This window comes from Molothrus aeneus, chromosome 17 (assembly GCF_037042795.1).
Source record: "Molothrus aeneus isolate 106 chromosome 17, BPBGC_Maene_1.0, whole genome shotgun sequence".
NCBI lineage: Eukaryota > Metazoa > Chordata > Aves > Passeriformes > Icteridae > Molothrus > Molothrus aeneus.
The window spans coordinates 10,346,562-10,363,096 of NC_089662.1; the positions used below are offsets into that span (position 1 = coordinate 10,346,562).

Consider the following 16,535-nt stretch of genomic DNA (forward strand, 5'->3'; position numbering starts at 1 on the left):
CAGGATCTCCCCCAGCCCTGGCTGTGTCCATCACAGCCCTGCCTTTGGAATCAGCCTGGCCTCGAGTGCAGGAGGTACCTGAGCTTGGTCCCTGGGCAGGGACCAGCCCATCCCTTGGAGAGTGGGCAGGAAGGGGCTGGGGGTGGGATGGAAGGATACAGACCTGGGAATGTGGACTTGGGAATGTATCAGCAATGGAGACCAGGGGATGCAGGAGATGCAGGCCCTGTTGGTCCCCTCCTGTCCACCTCCCTCATTCACGGGCAGGGGAATGATCCCTGTGCCCTCGAGCAGTTTGTCCTTCACTGGGAGCTGGGAGCAGAGCCGGGGAGCAGCCCCATGCCATCCATCGGGGCTGAAGGGCCGAAATATGTGATGGGTTTCCCTTTTCACGGGGTAGCTCGGGAGGGGGGGATCGGAGGGGCCCGGTGCCGGCCGGGCGGGCGATGCAGGGCAGAGCCCGGTGCGGGCACCGCCTCGGCTCGGTTCGGAGCTCGGAGCTCTCCCCGCCCGGCATCCCCGAGGGCAGGGGCTGTGAAACACCTCTGAGCCCCGGGGAAGGATGCTGCTGCAGCCCGGAGGAAGCAGAGGAAGGAAAGGGGACATCATTAATTGTCGCCTCCCAGTGCACTGAGGGGAAAGGTAACTGAAGTTTCCCCGCTCGGGGTGAGCCTTGCTGCCCTGCCCGGTGCAGCAGGAGCGGGAACGTTTCTGCCCTTCTCTCTCCACTTGTCTTTTCTTTATTTTCCCCCCTTGGCTTTTCCGTGGGGGAAGGGGGAGCTAAAAGCCCCCTCCGGGAGGGCGCAGGACGCTCCCACGCGTCCGGCCCGCGCAGGACTCACAAATCAGCCGGAGCAGGATTAGGGCCGAGGGGCCGGGGCGCCGGGCAGTCTGTCCCGGCCCGGGGGAGCCTCACCTGGAGGGGTCAGGGCTCCCTCGGGGCCGTGTCGAGCCGCACCGGCCCCTCTGGAACTCAGCCGGAGTCAAGCTGTGCCTGGACGGGGCGGTGAGGGGGCATAGGGAGCCTTTAGGAATAGGTCGGTCTTTTTCCCAGCCCCTCAAAATAAGTGGTCGAATGCCCCGGGACGAGCGGAGCCGGGTCGGACTCAGCCCGTCAGACGGACCGTGAGCCCGGTAAGGGCTCAGAGCTCCGGAGGCACCTCCAGGGTACCTCTTCCCAGAGGCCTTCCCGCTGTCCCACCGCGCACCGGCGATGGCAGAGCGGGGTCGGGGATGCCGGGCATCACCCTCACCCGTGCTGTGTTATGATTTTTGTATCTAATCCTCTCTATGAACTTGACAGCCGCCACGCCGGGGTGCCCTCGGTGGGACAGCGAGCACCGGGAGAGCCCCGGGGCCCCCGTGTCCCCAACCCCGGTGTGACTTCCCCGAGTGCGAGGGCTGCGGACAGGGCATCGCCGCTGCCACCGCTGCCACGCTGGCACCTTCCCTCCCACTTCACACCCAGCATCGCCCAGCGGGGCCTTCCTCACAGAGAAGGACCCCCGAGCCCCCTGCGTGCCCCCTTTACCCAAAATCCTACAAACACCCCAACCCACGGCGCCTCCCACACGCAGTCCTCACGCGTGGGTGACACCAACACGGCCCGGTGCCCCGGGGGACCGGGATGTGCTGCTGGAACCCTCGGTGTCGCAGCACCTGCCCGGAGCCGCTCCGCGCCCGCGGGCGCTGCTGCGGGAGGAGCCGCTCCTTAGACCCGCCGCCCCTCGCCGCGGCCCTGGCAGCCCCGACACTACCGGAGGAGAAAATGCCTTGAAAAAGTAGTTAAAAAAAAAAAAAATATATATATATATATATTAAACAGAAAACCCCAACAGCTGGATGGATGTGGCCACAGACACGCCACAGGTCCGCGGGCAGCTTTTCGCGCACGGTGGTTTCCCCGCCGGGTGCATCCCTCCGGATTTAGCAGCGCCTCGTTTATTTCAACGTTTTCACATTGATTTGAACGCAAGAAGTGATCGGAGAGGGCAGTTCGTACGTGTTTTTAAAAAATTACATATAATAAATCACAGCTAAGTAACGTCTTGAAATTGTGAAAACTGGAAACCCACGCGAAACGAAACGAAGAAAGCTCCAGCGGTGGCTCAGCCACAGCAACGAAGGGTTTGGGGCTGGTTTTCTGTAGGTATGGTTTTATCCGTGCCGCCGCGGGGCTGGGGCTTCCCGGGTTTTTTATTTTCTTTTTCTATAGCTTTTTCAAATTTAAAAATTTTTATTTTTCTGACTTTTTAAAAATATTCTTTTTTCTCTCCTTATTTTTCTCCTCTTTAAAATTCTGTTTTGTTTTTTCTTTGTTTGTTTGGGGGGAGTTAGTTGTTTTGGTTTTGTTTTCTCCTTTCGCTCTGCGGGCACAGGGATACCCTGCGAGCCGTAAGCGGCCGCTTTCGCGAGCAAATAAATACATCTCCAGCCAAGTTGCGTTGCATTATTCCGAGGGAAATAGCTGGCATTCCTGCACCAGTTTATTTTGGAGCTGAAATTTCCCACCCTTCCCGCAGCGCTGCTCCCTGCGGAGGCGAGGCTGGACGGGCTCCCCCGGGCGCCGGGACCGCACGGGCGGGCAGCGCCGGCCGCGTTACCGGAGCGCTCCCGGGGCCCAGCGGGGCCCGATCCGGTCGGTCGAGGCCTGCGGGAGACAAAATTCTGTCTGCCCGGGGATGGAGAGAGCGGCGAGCGAGATTCGCCGAGGGTTTTTCCCCGTTTCTCCGGGGAGGAGATAGAGGCAAGGCGGCTTTGTGCAAAAGCGCAATAATTCCGGGGAACAAATCCCGGTAACGATGGAATTATTTCCTCGCCGGCCGGTACCGGAGGAGAGTTAAATCGGCTGAATTACCCGGGGTAAGAGGGCTGCTGGGACTAAGAGCTCCTTCCCCTCTGAAGTCCCTTCCCGGCTCGCGCCGACGGGGAACAACTGGGAGAGGTTTTGGGTTTTTTGTCCCCAAACCAGAGCGACCCGGCCGGGGTGCTGCAGGGAGGAGAAGCCTTCTCTCGGCTGCTTCCCCCCGGGGAACAGCGGAGCCCCGGGAAGCGGGGCAGCCCCGACGGGACGGTGAGGGGCCGGAGCTGCGCTCCGAACGTGGCAAAGGCACGGCCGGAACGGGCGGGCTGCGAGCATCGCCGCATCCTCGGCGGGCCCGTGGGCCGCTGGAGAAAGCCAGGGCGGGCCAGGGGCAGGCTGAGCCGCCCCTTCCCCGTAAGGATGGGGTTTATGTCGAAACAGAACCGCAGGGCTCGCTCGGAGCAGAAAACACCCCGCTCTCATCCTCGGCTAGCAGATCCCCGCCGGGAAGTTTTCGGTGCGTTCCCCAGCATCTCCCGGCGGCCCGGGGCCGGGGGGGCATCACCTCCAGACGGGGTGTGGGAGCGAACCCCACAAACGCAGCGGGGCTCGCAGAGCAGGGAGCCACCCCCCAGCCCTCCCCGGGGGCGGGCGGACATCTCCAGCCCCGCCGGCGGGCCCGTGGCGGTGCGGGCGCTCTGGGGGCCGCATCTGCCCCCGCTCCGCCCGGCCCCGCGCCAGGGGGAGGCTACGGGCGCGTCCCCCCCGCGGCAGCGGAGCCGCCGGGACTTATCCCGTCCCCCCCTGGCGGGAGGCGCCCAATCCCGGCCGGGACCGGGGCTGCCCCGCCGGCCGTCACGTGGGCCCGCCCGCACCGGGGCCGCCGTAAAGAGCCGGAGCCGGAGCCGCCGCCGCCACTTCCCCGCCGGGCGCAGCCAGGGACGCACCCACGGGACACGGGGAGGCGACAGGGGGGACAGCGGGGGAGGGCAGCCCCTGTCTTCCAGGGGGTCCCGCTGGTTTGGTGTTTTTTTCCTCCTGCCTCCCCCGTGAACTTCATTGGTTTTGGGTTGTTGTTTTTTTGTTTTTTTTTTTTTTTAAATTATTACTTTTATTTTGCTGGGATTCCCCTGGATGGTCTGAGCACAGCTCCATGCCCCCACGGCCATGCCCGGCTCCGCTCCCGGCACGCTGCCATGTGAGTACCTGTGCGGGCGGGATGCTCTTGCGGGGTTCGGCGGCTGCAGCCCTCCGTCCGCACGGAGAGGCCTTCCCGAGGGTTATTGAGCTTTTTAACAGGAAAGCGGCAGCGCTGGTGGCTGGGGGACAACGGGGATGCTCCCGATCCTGGATCTCTGCCCAGATCCGTCGGGACCCCGCTCCCGCAGGGAACCCCAGGGGCCGCAGCCGGCCGCGTCCTCACCAACAAGGCCCCGAGCTGCGCTCCAGGCCCTGTTTTGGGGAAAAAAAAAAAAAGGACGGGAAGGGAAATACTATTGGGAAAAATAATTTAATTGTTGGAGTGTTTTTCCGGCCCGTTGGAGGTGCCCAGGCGGGCGGCGGGGAGGGTGAAGGTGCCGGAGGGGTCGCTGCCCCTTCCAAGGAGATTATTCCTCGCCGGGCCTCAGAGGAAAGTTTAAAGGAAAACAAAACAAAGGGGGGGAAAAAATTACAAATTTCAGCCCCTGTTTGAGGCGGGGAAGAGGCGTTTTCAGCGGGGGAAAGGCCGTCGGGTCCCGGTGTGTGCGGGGTCTCAGCGCGCTGCTCTCGGTTCTCCCTCCAGGTTCCTCTGAGTGAGCCCCGCGGGCCCTGAGCAGCCGCCGCGGCCGAGGACGGAACATGTATCAGGGTCTGGCCCTCACCCCCAACCATGGCCAGTCGGCTTATTCCCACGACTCCAGCAACTTCCTCCACTCGTCGGCCGGCTCGCCCGTCTACGTGCCCACCACGCGGGTGCCCTCCGTGCTGCAGACGCTGCCCTACCTGCAAGGCTGCGAGCCGCACCAGAGCCACCTGGGCAACGCCCCGGGCTGGGGGCAGAGCGGCGGCGAGGCCGCGGCTTTCAACGCGGGCAGCCCCCACCCGCCCTCGGGCTTCTCGTACTCGCACAGCCCGCCGGGCAGCAGCCCCTCGGGCCGCGACGGCGCCTACCAGGGGCCCCTGCTGCTGGGCGGCGGGGGCCGGGAGCAGTACGGCAACGCCTTGGTGCGCTCCGTTAACGGGTCCTACTCCAGCCCCTACCCCGCCTACGTGACCCCCGAGATACCGCCTTCCTGGACGGCCGGACACTTCGAGAGCAGCGTGCTGCACAGCCTGCAGACCAGGCAGGCGGCCTTGCCCGGCCGCAGGTCTACTTTCGGTAGGTCGCGGCCGCCCTTCAGCGACGTCTCGGGGAGCTGGGTGGGAGCCATCCCCATCCCAATCCCATACCCCATCCCAATCCCATACCCCATCCCAACCCCATACCCCATCCCAATCCCATACCCCATCCCAATCCCATACCCCATCCCAATCCCATACCCCATCCCATATCTCACACCCCATCCCAATTCTCCATGCCATCCCTTCTCCGTGTCAGTGGCCCGGCCCCGGGATGAGCTGTCCCGCTGGCATCCCCGACGGGAGAGGAGAGGATGATTTTATCCAGGGATGGGGAGATGGTCCGGGAATGGGATATGTGCGGCTGACCCCGGACAGAGGTGGGATAAGGGAGGGGGCAAAGACCGCGTTTCAAAGCAGAGCAATTCTCCCGGAGTACAGAGAAGTAGAGGCCGTTCAAGCCCTTCCCTCCCCACCCCACCAGCACCCCCGCGGTATCTCCTTCCCACAATATCGACATTGTGCCTGTGCTTCAATACTTACCCTTGTGTTTAAATTAGCGGGGCAGATTTATAGCTCCCTCCCTTTTAAGTAATTTATTGTGGTAAATTAGTTTATATTTGAACAGACTCTCGGTCTCCTCATTTGCCTTGGCCCAAACAGGTCCGCAGCTGCATTGCTCTGTGGCCTTTGGGGAGACACCGAAAGGCGCTCAGGCGTTGAACAATAAACTTCAATTCCTTTGCACCCACGCCGAGAGTCCCCTTACACCAAGCTCCGAGCAAATAAAGTTTCGGGCTTGATTTAACAGGACTCTTGGTGCGCGGGGTTTATAACCCCGGGGGCACTCCACCAGCCTCCTCCGGCTGTGGTTTGCAAAGTCCTTTAAAAGCCACTTCAAGATCTCAGCCGCGTTATCATCTTTACTGCGGTGAACCGAATTATCTTATCTTCACCCCAAGAACAAAGTTAGAGCAGGGAGCAGCCCCCTCTCCGCCGAGCTCCCTCCCCGGCTCGGCTTTTCCTGCCTCGCCGGAGGTGCTGGGCAGCGCTTGCTTTCCAGGGTTTCCCTTTGTGAAAATCCTTTGCGTTGTGCGGGAAAAGATCGTCCTGCTGAGGGAGGTGATGCCTCAGAAATCTTTTCTGCACTTTGAATTCGGTGCTTTAGGATCCAGGATAGCGGCTGCCGTCCTCTCTGCCGTTTATTTTTACTCTTGGGTAGTGTAAACTCTCTCAAGTAGCCTAAAGTTTTCTTTTTTTCTTTTTTTTTCCATCCATTTTCCTTTTTTTTTTAATTCAGTGAATTACTGCAATATTTTTTAACTTTTCTCTTTACGTGTTATTTCTATTTTCCATTTCCCTCCTTTTAAAGTTTTGCTCCTTTTCCTTTTTCTTTCCGTTGCATCGTTATTAATCTGATCGAAAATTTTAAAATATATATATATTTTTTTTTTCTCCTAAAGAAAAGAACAAGAAGAATAAGTTATTTTTTAAAAGAAGGGGAAAAAGCGGTCGGAACAAAAAGACCGACTCTCCATTGAGAGGTGTCCCGATTTCGCTCCGGGCTTCCCGTTTGCGGCTGAGCCGTGCTCGGGGCAGGAATGGACCGCGGACGGTGCTCTGCCGCTCCTTCCCTGGACTTTTTTTTCCGAAAAAGTGATGAAGAGCCGGTGATGCTCTCCTGGGGAGCCCGGGATGCCCGCGGGTGCCAGCCCGGCATCTCTCGGAGGCAGCTCAGAGCCTTCCCCGGCCGGGCCGTCCCCCCCCGGCCAGAGGTTGGGTGTGTTTCCTGATGGAAACCAGGAAAATCGCCCCATTTTTCCCCGTCTCCCATTTATTTTTGCACCCCGGGATAACACCGCACTGTCCCGCTGACGACCCTCCCCATCCCAGGGAGATCCCAGCCCTGTTCAGCCCCTTTGGCGTCTTTCAGGGAAGGGATGGGGGAATAGGCGGTCTTTGAATCAAATATTAAAAGTTTAAGATGTGGAGGAAATAAAGGGGTTTGGGTCACGCTTTTAGGGTGGCGGTAAAGCCCCTCCAGAGGACAGGGATTTCCTCTGCTATTGGGGCACAGAGGATCGGAGACCTTTTCCCGCTGGGTCCCGGGGGATGCCCCGTGCTCTGGGCATGGCTCTGCCCCTCTCACCGCCGCTGTTCGTTCCAGAGTACCTGGAGGAGTTCCCCGGGGACGGCCGCGAATGCGTCAACTGCGGAGCCATGTCCACCCCGCTCTGGAGGAAGGACGGCACCGGGCACTACCTGTGCAACGCCTGCGGGCTCTACCACAAAATGAACGGCATCAATCGGCCGCTCAAGCCGCAGAAGAGGCTGGTAAGAGAGGGAGACCCCGCCGGGATCCCCTGCTCCACCCGGGGCTGGCCGGAGGGCAGGGGCTGGGGGGCTGTCGCCGTGGCTGTTGGGGTCTCTGTACTGGTGTTAGGCTCTGTTTCACCCCCTGTCCTGGCATAGATTAAATGCCAGGACACCCGTGTTGCAGCACAGAACCGGCTGGGGTTGGAGGAATGGGGTGAAGCCAGAGGGATTTCTGCCCTGGCACAAATGGTGGGCAGTGGAGACAGGGCTGAAGGGACTGGAGGGGAGCACCAGAGCCGAGCAGGAACAATCACTCTGTGGTCGGGACTCTGCAGGCTTCCCCTAGCTCTAGTTCTGCAGTGGATGTTTTGCTTTGTACTCTATTGTTGTTGTTGTTGTCGTTGTTATTATTATTATTATTATTATTATTATTATTATTATTATTATTATTATTATTATTATTATTATTATTATTATTATTATGAGCTGGCCCAGTGGGTTTGTGGCTGCTCACAATGGGAGCAGGATGGGGCCCTGCTCCCTGCTGCCTTCACCCTCCTGCCTAAGGGGAAAATTTGGGGTTTGGCAGTTCCCAGTTTCCCTGCTGGTTAAAGCATTCATTCCCTCTGTCACTGTAATATTGGGCTTCCTCCAATTGGGATCCCATGGCGAGAGAGGAAGGGCACATCCTTTTTTATTTTTTTGTGGAGTCGCTTCGGGATGTTTAAATTTGGTGGTAACAGTTTTGGTTTTAGAGCTTGTCATCAGACGCCGTCATTACAAACAGGATGTTTGCTGGAACTGTTCTGGCGAACAGCTGGGAGCTCCTTGGGCTTTCACTAGGGGTGTATTCCTGCAGTTATTTTTTGGTATTGCAAAAGAAATTATTAGCAATAACCCAAAAGTGGCAAGTTCCTGTGTATGAAAATCAGTCAGGAATAAAGAAAAAGTTGAGATTGAGCAAGATGTTTCATTCTGATTCTGACCCTCGGAAATGTAGCTCTAGATTTGCAAAACGAAATGAGTAGTAGCTCCATGGAAAATACCCCTGTTTTGTTCATCACATTAAAATCAAGGCATTTTTGTGTAACATTCAGCATTATCCAACAAGATTTGCCTGTCCCTCCAAAATCTTTCTGTCTCCTTAAATGTGGTGACATTAAATCTGAGCCCCCGGTCGCCGCTGTGCCGCAATCTCAGAGTTACGCTGCTGATTTCTTCTGGGCAAACATGACCCGTGCATACAGAGAGGTGCAAACCAGTTCAAATCCAACTCTGCATTTCAAACTGGCTTCCAAATGTGTCACTGGATGAATTTCTAGGGGATTTTTGAGCAGCTTTTCCGTGAGGGAATTGGAGACATCTCGCTGCTATTCTGTATTTTATTTCAGCACATGGGAAGAGACACAGCCGTGCATTGCCTGCCTGAGCCTCATCTCTAGCACCCATCAGGCATTTTTTAACCAACATTTCAAGAAAGTTTTCAGATGGAAAACGCTTGTTTGCAGAATTAAGACCATTTCTCAGGGATGAGCAAATATAGTTGGGAATTACCAAAACACTTCCAAACTTTTTTTATTATTTTGGCAATAAATGCAAAATTATAAAGCTTAAATGAAAGAGCTGATTTTTGTCCGGGGAAGCATTTTGCTAGGGTTGAAATACTTGAGGGGATTTTGGTTTATGGATTAGAGAAGGGGCTGCAATTTTGACTTTCCATTCTGACATTTTGAAACCTTGGGTTTTCCCAAGAATGTGAAATGTCTTGTTGCAACAAGTTCTGCCCTTTTGGAATAAGAGAGATCTACTGGTGATGGGCAAGAGGGTGCCAGCTCTGGGAGCAGAGCAGTGAATGCAGTGACTGTAGGAACAGTGAAATCCATTTTCTCAGTGCAGTGAAATACAGACACAGGAGAAAAAAAAAGGTTGCTTTCATCCTTTACGTTACGACCTTTGTTCTGTACGTAGACACTGCTCTGGGAGTTATTCTGACTTCTGCTTTCATGAAGCAAAGTCCCCCAGAAGAGGACACAACACAGCCCAGATAACACTGGGGGAATGATGTCCTGCAGCTCAGCCTGTTCCTGCATGGGAGGGGGAGAGCAGCAGTTGTGTAGTTTCCAATTCATTTTTTGTTTCCTTTTTTTTTTTTTTTTTTTTTTTGAGATAAGGGCAACATCCTCTACACAGCAGGGACAGCCACTCTGCTGCAGCCTGTGTCTGGATTTAAAAGGCTGAGGCTCTCAGCAGAAAGGGTTTGTGTTAGAGGAGGATGGAGGCAGCACTTTATTTTAGGCAGCATCTTTTCTAGCCAAGGTTTTTTAGTGTGTTTCACAAGATGATATCTTAGACCAAGTCTGAAAATCCAGATCACCTTTGAAACCAGGAGCAGCTGGTGAAGCTGAAGGCAGCTGCAATTCCCCTGTTAGGAGGGGTTCTGCTCTGCACAGTGGAGCATGGGGAGATGCTCAGCAGCATCTGTCCTGTGCTCAGCAGCCTCACACCACCCAGAGCTGCAGGGCTAACCTGGAGCTTAATTCTTCCAGCTTGGCTCAGAGAATACTTTTTCCACCTCAACCCAGGAGGAATTTTTTCAGCCTGTCCTTTTTTACAGTTTGGAATGCACAGTGGGCTTGGTGACACCTCGGGGAAGGTGGGGATGGGACCTGTCACAGCCCTGGGGCAGTCTAACAGGATCCTAGGGCCATCTCATGGTGTGTGCCTTGGTTTTCTTCTGCCCCTCAGTTCTTACTGCTCCCTCATCCTCCAAGGTGCAGGCTTGCCCAGAGCTGTGAATCTCAGAGGATGCTGCTGCCTTTGCCTCTGAGCCTCTGAGTTCCTCACTTTGAGGAGCTGAGCCCAGATATCTCAGCACACTTTGTTCTAACTTTCCTGCAAACCACAGATCCCCTCAAATCTGTTGGAAATGGGGTCATAGAAGCATTGATTAACTCAGAGGGTTCAGTGCCTTTTTTCCCCCTGTGAAACCCAGTGGTTTCTTTTCCACATTTGAAAAGGAGGTGAAGCAAAGTTCCTGGCAGCTTGGTCTCACTCAAAAGGACCTTCCCTGCTGGCTTTGATTTTTTGGGCTCTCCAAGCAGCTCTCACACACAGTTAATTCAATAGGCACCAACTCACCATTCCTTGAGCTTATCAGCAGCACTTGGCTGTCAAGCCAGGTCTGTGAAGAGTTTTTGTTTGAGTGTATGGTGCATTTGTATAAATAAACACTGAGCACAATGTTGAAATCAACAACTTCCTAACAAGGTCAGAATGGTACAAAGGCAGTGGGGTGGAGGCAGGCTGAAATGCATTTTCTTTCAAGAGAATTGCTGGGAAACCAGCAATAATGTATTGTACCCTGTCCTTCAGTGAGCAATGGTAGCCTTGACTGTCTCTAGCTAAGCTGGCAGGTTGTGGTGAGGGGCAGGTTCTCATGGGATTTCTGAGGTTTAAATTGTAATATTGGTGATGTAGGATGGTTTCTCCTCTCCCTGGCTGTGTGAGGAGGAGCCAGCCTGCAGGATGCATAGAAGGCATTGTCACTGTCCCTGCAGGAAGGCCACAAGCAGGTTGTGAGCAGTGCTGGCAGGGTGGGCAGAGCTCTGGTGAGGCTGGCATTGCCCTTGGGCCGCCAGAGCCACAGGTCCCATTGTCACCTCCTCTGCAAGCCGCTGACAAAGCATCCTGTGAAGCAGGGAGAGTGTGTCACTCCCGCACAGAGACCTGTGCTGGCCCACAAAATTTGAGACTTTCCAAAGGGCTTTGCACCGGTCTTCCCCCATCTGCAGGCGAGGACAGATTACAGCAGGCAGTTATCCCAGGGCTGAGTGGCTCCAAATTCCCCTCCGTGCCCACAGCAGGAGTTGGACTTCAGAATCCTTGCATCCTTCAGGTGCTCAGCACCACCCCTGCTCCCGTGGGAGCCGAGGTCCCTGCTGCTTGCAGGGAAGAGCAGCACAGCCCTGGCAGCTGAAAGGCTCTACAGTGCACTGTGTAGCTGCCCCAGGATCTTGCTGTGACACCATGTCAGGGACAAAGATTGTTGTCTCATCCACTGTGCCAGGCTTGTCAGCTCACCCTTTGGTACATTATTACTTTTGCCTGGTTATTTCTTGCAAGCTGAATAATTCCCAAAGTGGTGCCATTATTTGCAAATAGTTGCTGGGACCTCTTTGCTGAGCAACGAGTGAATCAAACCTAGGGCATGTCACTTGTGCCTCTTGGAATTCAAAGCTGATCTCTATTTGACTGCTAACCTTGTAAAAACATTTCATTTTTTAATCCTCCTCTTCCCACCTCATTCGTTATATTGCTCAGTCAGAATATCAAGCAATAATGGAAAAATAAACAAACAGGGAGTTCTTTATTGCCTCCATCACCTTTTGTCCGCCTTTGAGCAGATTCAAAACTATTTTTCGGGTGGCTGAAGAGTGTATTTAGACACCAGAATGTGGAGAGCCTGAGATATTACTTATGACAGAGGTATCTTACACTTAGTGAGGTTTTTTATTAAAATAGTTTCAATGCCTGGTGCTAAAAGACTCTCCAATGAAATGTCTATTGAGCAGACTAGTCTATATAAAGAGAGATGTGAATTTTCCATTGGCTTTGGAGGGAAGTTGTCAGAAATTAGTTTGCTGCTTCTGCCAGACTATTTTCCTTCTCCATTTGGAATTATTAATGTTTAAGAGCCAGAAATCACTGCACTCACAAAATATGTCATTAATTAACATCTGCAGGGTGTTTCTGCAGCCTGTAAGAGAGCAGATTATCTGTGAGACTTGAAGAATAACCTCCCTGGTCTCATCATGGACCAGTTCAGTTTGGTTCTGCTCAGTTCAGCCAACTGATTCCAGTTGTCATAACCCAGAGATTAACTGGGATGTTTTTAACCTTAGTGGTAGCTCTGAGTGCAGGAAAACAGAAGAGTTCACTTAAAGCATGAGTTTTCTTCATGCATTTAAAGCCCAGCTGGCATTTTCCATCTCTTTCTCCATCTGAGTGGATGTCCTGGAGGCAAGTTCTCCATGCTCTGAGCCCTGATCACTTCCAGCAGATTTGTTGGAAGTTTGTGAAATGAGTTGCAAGGATATTTTCTAGGTTTATCAATCACAAAAAAACCCAAAAAAAACCAACCTCCAAACAAAAACAAATTTTAAAAACCCAAACCAAACAAACACTTGCAAATTAGAGTGATCTCATTTGAATGTAATTTCTTTGATCTGAATTTGGCTCTTGCGCGTTTCGCATTTTCTGGGAATATGGTGTGCTCGGAGATTTCATTTTGATACGAAGGGAAACTTCCCAGTTCATCACTCCTTGTGTGCACTCACGTGTTGGTTTGCTTGTTTTGAAGTCTTCCTCGAGACGTGCTGGCCTTTGTTGCACTAACTGCCACACCACCAACACCACGCTGTGGAGGAGGAACGCCGAGGGCGAGCCCGTCTGCAACGCCTGCGGCTTGTACATGAAGCTCCACGGGGTGAGGAGCACATCCACCCTGGGAGGGACCCTCTGGGGTCTGGGATCACTGCCCAGCAGGGCTAGGATCAGCTCTGGAAGGACCAGCCTCTAGACTGGACCTAGCAGAGCTGTGCCACAGCCCCATCTCCTTGGACAGTTTAAGCGCGGTCCATGGGCGTTCTCCAGGGTGAGGCATGCTGGAATGCTCTCAGCTTGCCCAGAGATGTGGATGCTCCATCCCTGGAAGTGTCCAAGGCCAGGCTGGATGGGCCTTGGAGCAGCCTGGGGTAGTGGAAGGTATCCCTGCCTGTGGCAGAGGAGCTGGAAGTACATGATCTTTAAGATCCCTTCCAACCCAAACCGTCCTAGGATTCCATGAATTGAAAGCTTACCAGGCTCCTGTAGCTGGAGGCTGAAACTCCCAAACCCTGGCTGAGATAAGGAGCTTATTTCTTTTCCATGTCCTAATTAAGAATGTGTGAAGGAGGCTGAGGAGCCCACATGGAGGCTGGCTGATAACATTTACCCACAGAGGATGGGAGCTGTTGGTGACATGTCCACCAGTCCAAGAGGAGACTCCATCCCTCCATAAAGCCTGAAGCCTCTTTACCCCATGCCCATTCCCTCTGAGCCCTGTAGGCTCTCAGTCTGTCAGTGTAATTTAATAGGGCCCCATTGCAGAGGTCACTAATAAATCAGGAAAAGAAAAATAGGAAATAAAGGAAAAAACAAAATTTGTGGGAAAGCCTTAGCTGTTAGCCTTATATATCTTCCAGCCAAGGCCTGATGCAGAGAAAAATAGCTCTTAGTGAAGGACAAGGACTTTAGGTGCTTTGCATGAGCTACAGCACAGAAATAGGAGAGCAACATGTGTGGGAAGGAGCTGAATAAAATACAATATTAATGATTCTAAACTTTATGAATGTCAAGGTACCACGACCTCTGGCCATGAAAAAGGAAAGTATCCAGACGAGGAAAAGGAAGCCAAAAAACATTACCAAAGGCAAAGCCTCAACAGGTACAGTGCTGTTATGATCCATCCTGGGGTCTTGGAGCTCAGTTCACTTCACAATTATGATAATTAGAAAATAATGAGAATTTTTCCTTGGTGATTGCTTTAGATGTTGGGCCTGTATTTCTGCACAGACCTTGTGTGATAGGAAGATGCTCAGTGGGAAATCTCAGTGCTGTTGTATTCTTGTGAGGTTCCTCTGGGCTGTGGGCACCTGGCTCCAGTGAGCAGTGCTCATGTGTGAGCAGATTCGGGTAAATTGAGTAAAGGGAACAAAACACTGCCAGATTGTGAAAGGGTTGCTCATCTTCCATCAGCATCAGCCTAATACGAAGTGTTTTCTGACACAAATGTGTTAGAAAGAAAACAGTAGAGTCGTGCTGTGAGATGTCATGGTCGCTGTTAAAATATAATTTTTTTAAAAGCAGATTTGCACCTCCATTGCTTCACTGCCCTCTTCCAATTGTCTTCCAGGATCCACGACTTCGGCCACGAACTCCCCTTCTTCCATCACCACCTCAGACAGCACGGTCACTTTAAAGTCAGAGCCCAGCACAACCCCACAGTACCCTGGACAAACCATTGTGTCGGTGTCCCAGGTAAGGGACAGGCCCAGAGCCATCTCCTGCTGGGTGGGACATCCACACACCTCCACGGCCACTCTCCTGGGGGCCTGGATGAGGTGAAGCAATTCATTCATTGCACAGTGGCCACCAGCCTGCAGAGGAAAGCAGGGAGCATGAGCTCCCAAGATGCTGGGGATGAGAAAGGTCTCCAGCCTGTTGGCTTCCCATGGGATCTTTCGTCCTGCAGTGGAGAACTGAGGTGCCCAAGCTCTGCTGTGGCTTCTGTGCAGAGCTGAGGTTAATTCCCACCTCCTGCCATGAAAGCACAACACTGCTGAGTTGATGAGATCAGCCCAGGGTGGAATCCCCTGTAGCTCCCAAGAAAAGGCTCCCTGGGTATGTGTTACCTGCACCTTTCAGCCCTCAAGTGCTCAGTGGCCACAGAGCTGTGACCTGTCAGAGGCCCCACTTCTGTCCCAAGCTTTTCTTACAGGCTGGTTGCTATTTCACCTTGATATAGGAAGGAAAAGGCTCTAAATCCACCAACACATCAAAACTTTGTGCCCAGCACTATCTTTATGACGAGTCTAATCTCTCCCTGAGCTGGACATGTGTATATGGAGAGGAAGCTCAGCCCCAGCACCCAAGGACCTGGTGCAGCACTGGTTACACCACGTAGGGTGGGGTTTTTGTTTGAAACCAGGAAATATGGTTTGTGCTGTGCTCTGAAAAAATATGTACACACCTAAAAATAGACATATTTAATCAATGAATAACTGCAGATGGGCCCTGGGATGCCTCCTCTTTGCTTGGTCATTTTACTTGCAGGGACCATCCCACCCAGCTCTGGACTGCTCTGAAGGGAATTCTAGCATCAGGGATAACCCACCTGTTGCCACATTTCTCTTCACAGAGAAAAGCAAGGCACAATCCTTCCCAGGAATATTTCTGGGTTTCACATTCTCTGAACCTCAGAGAAAGGAAAAACGATTCTTATCATTTGCTGTGCCCGTGTTTGTGCCAAAGTAGAATGCAATATGGAGATTATTTACCCACAGTGATGGGGTTTTGTTTCCTTGGCCTATCAGGGCCAAGCGTGTGTGTGTGTTGGGACTGGTGGGTTACAGTCACAAGATTCTGTGCAGTTGTGTGCAGTTGAGTGCTTGGCAGATTCAGTTTAGATGTAATATGACATAGTATAATATAATATAGAAGAATATAATAGAATATAGAATAACATGATACAATATGATACTATGTAATAGAATAATAGAATAGAATACAGAATAATATAATGCAATATAACATATTATATTATGTTATATTATTCTATTATAATAATATAACATAATTATATAATAATATAATAATATTATATTATTATATTATATTACATAATATAATGTAATATAACATAACATCATAGAATAGAATATAGAATAATAGAATATAATATAGAATAATAGAATATAATATTGAATAATAGAATACAATATAGAATAATAGAATATAATATTTAACCTTCTGATAAAATAGAGGCAGATACATCATTCTCTCCCCTCATTGAGGCTGCCTATGTATACCACACCCACCCTGTTCCCACCCCATCCCAGCCCTCCCTGGGCCCCATGACCACAGCCCAGGGGCTGATGCCGTCCCTCCTAACCCCTCTCTTCCCCCGGGGCAGGCACAGAGCCAGTCGGACGAGGCGCTGCCCGGCGAGTTCAAGTTCGAGCCCGAGGACTACAGCTTCTCTGGGGGCAGCATGGCCCCGCAGCCCGGGCTGAGCGTGCCCCTCCGGCAGGACTCCTGGTGTGCCCTGGCGCTGGCCTAGGAACCACCTGCACCCACAGAGAGCCTCGGGACCAACCTTTGTGGCTGTGAGATGGGCAGGAGAACGAGCTGCCCCAGCGCCCCGCACTGAGGAGCACCCAGCACAGCCACAGGACAGGTTTCTCTTGGAGGATGCCCTTGGGAAATGCCAGCCGGATGGGGCTGGGATGGCCCCACTGCGGCACCAGGTCCCCAAAAACTCATCCTTCCCCAAGGCCGG

The 16,535-nt window shown here is 53.0% G+C and overlaps 2 protein-coding genes across 2 annotated transcripts; both read left to right on the forward strand.

Moving 5' to 3' along the window:
- The first annotated feature begins 446 nt into the window (after positions 1 to 446).
- LOC136564102 (serine/arginine repetitive matrix protein 2-like) lies at positions 447 to 3,856 on the forward strand. Its single transcript, XM_066561875.1, has 4 exons — positions 447 to 642; positions 1,055 to 1,134; positions 2,523 to 2,638; positions 2,905 to 3,856. Exons 1-4 carry the CDS (start codon positions 447 to 449, stop codon positions 3,854 to 3,856), a joined length of 1,344 nt encoding a protein of 447 aa, XP_066417972.1.
- Positions 3,857 to 3,942: 86 nt separating this feature from the next.
- GATA5 (GATA binding protein 5) lies at positions 3,943 to 16,316 on the forward strand. The gene is made up of 7 exons (XM_066561628.1): positions 3,943 to 4,001; positions 4,587 to 5,162; positions 7,290 to 7,456; positions 12,798 to 12,923; positions 13,835 to 13,922; positions 14,391 to 14,515; positions 16,170 to 16,316. The coding sequence occupies exons 2-7, from the start codon at positions 4,643 to 4,645 to the stop codon at positions 16,314 to 16,316; spliced, it is 1,173 nt and encodes a 390-aa protein (XP_066417725.1). The 5' UTR covers positions 3,943 to 4,001; positions 4,587 to 4,642.
- The last annotated feature ends 219 nt before the right edge of the window (positions 16,317 to 16,535 follow it).

Coding starts and splice junctions, on each gene's coding strand:
- LOC136564102 (XM_066561875.1), top strand. CDS start 447: ATGCAGGGCAGAGCCCGGTGCGGGCACCGCCTCGGCTCGGTTCGGAGC. Junction 643..1,054: donor CCAGTGCACTGAGGGGAAAG/GTAACTGAAGTT, acceptor TCTTTTTCCCAG/CCCCTCAAAATAAGTGGTCG. Junction 1,135..2,522: donor TCAGACGGACCGTGAGCCCG/GTAAGGGCTCAG, acceptor CCCTTCCCGCAG/CGCTGCTCCCTGCGGAGGCG.
- GATA5 (XM_066561628.1), top strand. CDS start 4,643: ATGTATCAGGGTCTGGCCCTCACCCCCAACCATGGCCAGTCGGCTTAT. Junction 7,457..12,797: donor TCAAGCCGCAGAAGAGGCTG/GTAAGAGAGGGA, acceptor CTTGTTTTGAAG/TCTTCCTCGAGACGTGCTGG. Junction 13,923..14,390: donor CAAAGGCAAAGCCTCAACAG/GTACAGTGCTGT, acceptor ATTGTCTTCCAG/GATCCACGACTTCGGCCACG.